At 42.1% G+C, this 7199-nt stretch overlaps 1 protein-coding gene across 2 annotated transcripts; it reads right to left on the reverse strand.

The window, feature by feature from the left end:
• LOC104606843 (LOB domain-containing protein 4-like) lies at positions 1-7199 on the reverse strand. Of its 2 annotated transcripts, XM_010272239.3 has the most exons (5): positions 7019-7199; positions 6825-6920; positions 6520-6650; positions 5804-6110; positions 1-350 (listed from the first exon to the last, which is right to left on the reverse strand). In XM_010272239.3, exons 1-5 carry the CDS (start codon positions 7116-7118, stop codon positions 328-330), a joined length of 657 nt encoding a protein of 218 aa, XP_010270541.1. In that variant the 5' UTR covers positions 7119-7199; the 3' UTR covers positions 1-327. The 2 variants fall into 2 exon arrangements, with proteins under 2 accessions (XP_010270541.1, XP_010270542.1); XM_010272240.3 differs by lacking the exon at positions 6825-6920 and having other exon boundaries at positions 2-350.

Here is a 7199-nt window from a genome sequence, read left to right on the forward strand (position 1 = left end):
AAAAAGTAGAGACTAGGAAATTTTTTTGTAAAATTCCAACCTCACAGTTAATCCAGAGTTACAAGCAACCTAAAAAAACAAGCGACAAGGAAAACATCATATTCCAGCCCTTTTCTACTTCTGCCTTGATGTATATTTACATCTCTCTCTCTCTAAAAATAGGACTCTAAGCTGGTGAATTGTTACTACTGTAGCGATGGTAAGACAGAAGACTACTTGGATAGTGCTCTAGATATGGCTCTAATGGTATTTGGTGTTGTCCTGCAGCAGCCTCCTATGAGGGAAGCCTCGGCCTCACACCATTTACTTACATGTGAAATAAAATCTTCATCTGACACTCCAGTAGATTCCTGCATGGAAAAAGAGCAACGGCAAGGCAAATAAGATGTGATTAATTACATCAACCAACATCTAAACCAGTTTGTCACAATATGATCAGGACTAGTAATTAACAACATGTTTATTTCATTTCACATTTTCAGAACCAGATGATAATGCACAGCTGATAAATGAAGGCAGCATAGGGTAGAAGGGGTTATATAGCATTAGAAGAGAGATTTTCGTCAAAGCACTTAATGAATGAAGCACCAAAATTTCCTCTCTTTCAAAATACACAAAGGATATTGATGGAGGGTGATTTGGCCCGACCTCACAATAGGGAGACACGTGGACATGACTCGACATAAGGGACAACTCGGCACGACAACCTGGCCACAACTTGGCGTAATGAGCTCGCTAGGACCCAGCCTGACAGCTCGGCACAGGTGGCAGCTCGTGGCAAAGTGGTACTCCGATTACCCCGAGCTCTCTCCCAAGGGGGGAGCGCCCCGAGGTCCCTCCAAGTGAGGAGTCCCGAGCTCCTCCCAAGTAAGGAGCCCCCGAGCTCCTCCTCAGTAAGGAGCCCCCGAGCTCCTCCTCAAGAAGGGAACACCCCGATCTAAGATCCCTGGGTAAGGAACATCCCGAACTGAAGGCACTTCAGGTAAGCTCGCCAGTAGGCTCCTGCCCAAACCTAAGTAGCCACCTCAAAGACTTGCCTCGAGTAGAAGCACCTTGGCATATTAGCAATAGCTCGGTACCAGGTAGCTTGGTGTATCGCATGACAACCGTACCCACCAGATCTGGAGACTGCTCCCACGTCTCTGGCCAAGCGGTGTCGTGCCTGCCAAGCCCTGACAAGTGTCCCCTGTCTGGCAGGGCCGTACCCTGCAACAGTTACCTGCACCCACCAGCTCAGCCCTAGCAAATAACGGCTGTAGCAGAGAATCAGAGGCGGTTATACTTGATTTGTCAAGACATTAGCATATAAGAGCCCCGACCCCTCATGGGCAAAGGTAATTGCGCATCTCCACTCTTAGCTTATTTCTCTGCAACTCTCTTTCCCAGCTCTCCACCGAGTTCTGACTTAAGCATCGGAGTGTTCCCACCGGGAGAGCTCCCCGGGAATTCTTCACCTTCTTCCTCGTAGGTGCTTCATTTGCCGCTAGCTAGGAGCGTATCCACTTTCAACTAGGAGTGACCAGGTCACGCATCATCAATTGGCTCAGACATAGCGGCTACACGACCCCCGAGGTGAAATCAGTTTAGCGCACTTTTTGACGTCCGCGGAGTCTATAAGTCGCGTGACGTCCGAGCGTGAATTGTATGCGACTCGGGTTACCCTTGATTGAGTCGAGCTGCGAACTGGTCCGACCAACGAGCTGCTTGACTGGACGGCCTGAACTTCGAGCCAAATCCACCCGTCACGCCGTGAACTCCCCGCACTGGGTCAAGACCCCTAGCACGGGGAGTGGGGGGCAATTGATGGAGGGTGATTTGGCCCGACCTCACAATAGGGGGACACATGGACATGACTCGACATAAGGGACAATTCGGCACGACAACCTGGCCACAACTCGGCTTAATGAGCTCACTGGGACCCAGCCTGACAGCTCGGCACAGGTGGCAACTCGTGGCAAAGTGGTACTCCGATTACCCCGAGCTCTCTCCCAAGGGGGGAGCGCCCCGAGGTCCCTCCAAGTGAGAAGTCCCGAGCTCCTCCCAAGTAAGGAGTCCCCGAGCTCCTCCTCAGTAAGGAGCCCTCGAGCTCCTCCTCAGTAAGGAGCCCCCGAACTCCTCCTCAAGAAGGGAACACCCCGATCTAAGATCCCTGGGTAAGGAACATCCCGAACTAAAGGCACTTCAGGTAAGCTCGCCAGTAGGCTCCTGCCCAAACCTAAGTAGCCGCCTCAAAGACTTGCCTCGGGTAGAAGCACCTCGGCATATTAGCAGTAGCTCGGTACCAGGTAGCTCGGTGTATCGCCTGACAACCGTACCCACCAGATCTGGAGACTGCTCCCACGTCTCTGGCCAGGCGGCGTCGTGCCTGCCAAGCCCTGACAAGTGTCCCCTGTCTGGCAGGGCCGTACCCTGCAACGGTTACCTGCGCCCACCAGCTCAGCCCTGGAAAATAATGGCTGCAGCAGAGAATTAGAGGCGGTTATACTTGATTTGTCAGGACATCAGCATATAAGAACCCCGACCCCTCATGGGCAAAGGTAATTGTGCATCTCCACTCTTAGCTTATTTCTCTACAACTCTCTTTCCCAGCTCTCCACCGAGTTCTGACTTAAGCATCAGAGTGTTCCCGTCGAGAGAGCTCACCAGGAATTCTTCACCTTCTTCCTCGCAGGTGCTTCGTCCGCTGCTAGCTACGAGCGTAGCCACTTCCAGCTAGGAGTGACCAGGTCACACATCATCAGATATGACCAAGTATGCATAGCAGGATCCCAACTTGAAAAGCTTATTGCCCAAAACTGTTGATAATGATTGTAGACTAGATTGTCTGGATTTTGAGCTCAACCTCACACCAATAGGAGGGTAGGTACCCAGGTTGGACACTTGGCAAGAAGGTTCAATTTCTTGTCTACACAGAGAAATGGTTTTTCTTTTTAGTGAGTGAATTTTACAGGTCAAAACCTAGGTGGCCCTTGTGTAAAATTGCAAAAAGAAGTAGATGACTAGTACTATCCATCAAATGGACAAAATGCATTAAAAGATACAAAACCTGCAACTTAATTGTCCAATTATATGGCAGTTTTACATAATAAGAAAAAACAAATTGTGAGCTTGGGGAATGGCCTGGGAGCACAATTCATGTCCTATTCAAAGAACATCAATGGTCCCCCCAAGCCAATATCCTTAGTGTTGCAAATCAAAAATATTGTAACTTGTAACAATTTAATAGAAAGGGTTAAGAGGGAACTTACTATCCACTCCTTGCGATCAGGGTCATAAGTCTCACCACTGTTTGGATAAATAAGTATCGGTTTAGATGTCACTTGTGGGGTTAGCCAGTCAAACAATGAGAGTTTATTCTTTCTGTTAAAGGAAAATGTTTTATTAAAAAAGAAAAAGGTGATAAGGTGTCACCCCCAACACAACACACAGAAACAAACAAGTATTTATTATTTCTGTTAAAGGAAAATGTTTTATTAAAAGAGAAAAAGGTAATACAAAGAAGAGGTGATAAGGTGTCACCCCCAACACAACACACAGAGACAAACAAGTATTCAGCATAGTGCTATCTGGTGAACAATAACAGAGCTTTGGCTTTTTTGCGAAAAATACATGCATTGTTCAATGAATTCACACATTGATTGCAAAGTCATCTAAGATGAAAAGGAAAATAGCCACATCTAGGCCAACACTTTTTGTGGCTGCTGGCTCTAAACCGCTGGCCTAGCCCTTTTTCTTGTAGTGTTTATGCTGAGAACTAAGCTACAAGATTTCTCATATTTTCTTAAAAATTTCCTGATATTTTCAATTATGAAGAACAAAATTTCCTTGAAACTGAAATTGCAAAATTCAAACCTTAATTAGATGAAAATAAATTTTAGGTTTTTAGCCAGTCTGTGTGCTCAATTGGTTCCACAAGCCAAGAAAGAGAAGGGATTAATAAACATATGGCTACATTAAGGGTCACTGAAACAGGTACCGGTGGAAAGGGAAAACTGGATAATTCATAGGGTTGTCATCATGGTTGTAAGCTATGGGCATTGGCATTGCATTGATGCTTTTTAATGCATGATTAGGGTTATGTGAAGGTTGTCATCTATGTTTTAGAGACCAGACAGTTTTTGGATAACTGCTACTCTCGTTGCCCATGTTATTGCTCAAAGGGCTTTTTTTTTTTTTGTAGCTGATAAATGCTGGTGGTATTCACCATCATCTTGGTTGGAACATCTAATTTGTACTATTTTTATTTGATTAGTGTTTCTCTGGTTTATCTTTCAAAAAAAAGGCAGCTTGTGGATTCTTTTTCCCTTTTTTCTAGATGGGATAACACTTCAGGACCTGATGCTTTTTGTCTTTGGTTTTATACTTCTGGGAAGAGATTTGGCTCAATTGAAGGATTTTGAATTTTATTGTGGGAAAGGATTTGTACTTAATGGTGCATGGGGAATTTTTGGTTGTGGTCAGTCATATTTCTCTCTTCCTAGACATTGTATGGCCTTTTACTTATATAATCTGTATACTTTTCATTTTTTCTTGTTTTAAACTTTTAATATAGTATCCTTCATTGATCAAAATATGTGGAACCAAAACCTGGTTTAAACAAGTCTATATGAACCCAGCCAATTACTGTGGTTCTAATTCTAATCTACCTAATACATTATTATTTATTAATCATACAGATGCCACATGGTATTTAGAAGATTCAATCAATCATGACTTGAGTGGACTCCAAGGACTTTTTATCTTTAAAGATCAAAGAGTTACTGCACGTTGTTCTCTATATGTACCCACTCAATATTCTATTGTATGAGCAATGAAATAAAAAATAAAATGCTTCAGTGTTACTGTTTGATATTTTTAATGCCAAGCCCATGAAGGTGCAGATATTTTTAATGCTTCAGTGTAACTAACTGCATTAGCCAAAACAGAACACTGTGCATGTGGGTGTGCTCATGCAGCCCAATACTCTAACAAAAGCATTCATCTTTTGCTACATAAGAATGCCCTCTTCATAGCTGGTTTGGTAAGACATCTGCCAATACTGTACTCATTGCCCTTCAGATCCATCTAATTAACCACTACTGAAAATGATGCCAAAATTCCTTAATTTCATTGAGATAATGAAGTATTTATCTTGGTCTAGAACAATATTGTACTAATTTGCAGTTAATTTCAAATCTATAGTAATCCTCTAGTTCCTTGTTTCGCTAATCTATCATTCATAGCAGTATTAATGATAGACCCACCAGAATTCTGACCTTCCCCTCTATCCTTTACACCTATTTTTCATGCAAGCACTATTTTTTATTGATATTTTTCATGCATGAACAATTATTTGTTCAAAAAAGAAAATCCATGTAACAGCCTTCATTTCTTCTTTACTTACACCTTCTAAGGAATCCAATTTATCCTACTAAATTTCAGATCATTTTCTCTTTAAATCCTCAAGGCTTATTAGCAAACATATTTATATTTGTTCAGACCCATGGCAATCTTTTCTTGAACCATTTTCCCAGATATACTTTCCTTGATTTTTGTCAACATTTAAAATTCACATTCTAGCCTCTTTTCTCTTCTTTTTCTTTAAGCAGCACTGTCCAGCCTGTGTTATTTGCTGATTTTATGACATTCACAATCAGATCACTTAAGACTTATTTGTCCATTACTAAAGACATTCATATAAAAATAACTAAGCTTATTAACACTTGTAACCAAGGCTTTACAAGACAAGTAAATTATGGAAGAATGGACATTTGGAGCTCAAACCCAACACTTATTAGTAAACAAGAAACAAATTACAGAAGACCTGGTGCTCGATAAAAGTCTAGCATGGACTGGTCTAAGTGAAGGGAGTCTTGTTGGCTTGCATTGAAGCACATGGTTTCATTGTACTGAATTCGGCTCTGGGTCTTCTGCTTTAGATCTTGGACTTGTTGTGCACCATAGAAGGCAATTTGGCCCTGTGTCTCCGCAAGCTCACGTTGAGTGATGATTATTTGTTGATGTAATTGAGATATAATTGCAACACAGCCATAAACTGGGTCTCGGACCCTTGTGCCTGCCTCAAAGGACATACAATCAGCTGCCACAGCACGTTGATGGACTGGTAGTTGCTGCTCCAACCAAAGAAGAAACAAATGCCATCTATCAAAATTGATGAAATAAGCATTTCTAGAAAAGTTCAAAATGGGTTTGTAACTCTATCGAAACATTAGGTCACTATGATGAAGAGAGCATCAACTCTGAAAATGTAAACTAGTTCTTTTAAGGAGCCAACTACAGATAAAAAAACTTGGCAGTAGTTGCTTATTTCACCTCCAATAAGTATTGGTATTGTGACTAACTAGTTAACTACAATGATAGGGACGCGTTATTTCAAAATCAAATATATAGATCAAAAAAAGTATTTATAAAACCATCAAATACGAAAATATTTTCCTCTTAATCTTATATTTCCCACTAAATATAAAAAAAAAGAAATAAAAAAATCATTAACTCATTAATGGTTAAATATCTGCTTACCTGTAGCATCTTAGTAATGTTACTGGCTCCAAAGATTTTGTGAACACAAGCAAATCTTTCTGGATTGGTTGAAGGGAAATAAGGGGCGAGAATGCAATCATGTAAGCACCTCCTACGAAGATATTTGCAAGCTGCACAACGAGTAGATTTGGCCATTATAGATTCGGTAGAATCTTCAGTATTTTCTTACTCTTTTTTATTTTTTTAAATTAAGATTTGGGATTTTGAAATTGGAAAGCCTATAACGGCTACATTTTAAAACGTTTACTAGAAAGAAAAAAAAAAAAAAGTAAGTCTCGACTTACCTGTTAGAGAGGGAAAACACATTGAGAGAGAGGGGGGGGGGGGAATTCCAGATACATTGGCGGTGAACCAAGCGGCAGGGCGACTGAGGGAGCGTACTGGATCATCACTTGGTTAAGTGGTTTTTGAAGGGAGGAAACAGAGAACCGAAAAAATCGAGGGATGTCAACCCGTAGGAAAGCAAGTCTCGACTTACCTGTTAGAGACGGAAAACACATTGAGAGAGAGAGGGAAGAGTTCCAGATACATTGGCGGTGACCAAGCGGCAGGACGACTGGGCGAGCGTATTGGATCATCACTTGGTTAAGTGGTTTTTGGAGGGAGGAAACAGAGGACCGAAAAAATCAGGGATGTCAATCGGTCGGGTCTGAGCCGGC

This window comes from Nelumbo nucifera, chromosome 6 (genome assembly GCF_055504915.1).
Source record: "Nelumbo nucifera cultivar China Antique chromosome 6, China Antique-T2T, whole genome shotgun sequence".
NCBI classification, from domain to species: domain Eukaryota; kingdom Viridiplantae; phylum Streptophyta; class Magnoliopsida; order Proteales; family Nelumbonaceae; genus Nelumbo; species Nelumbo nucifera.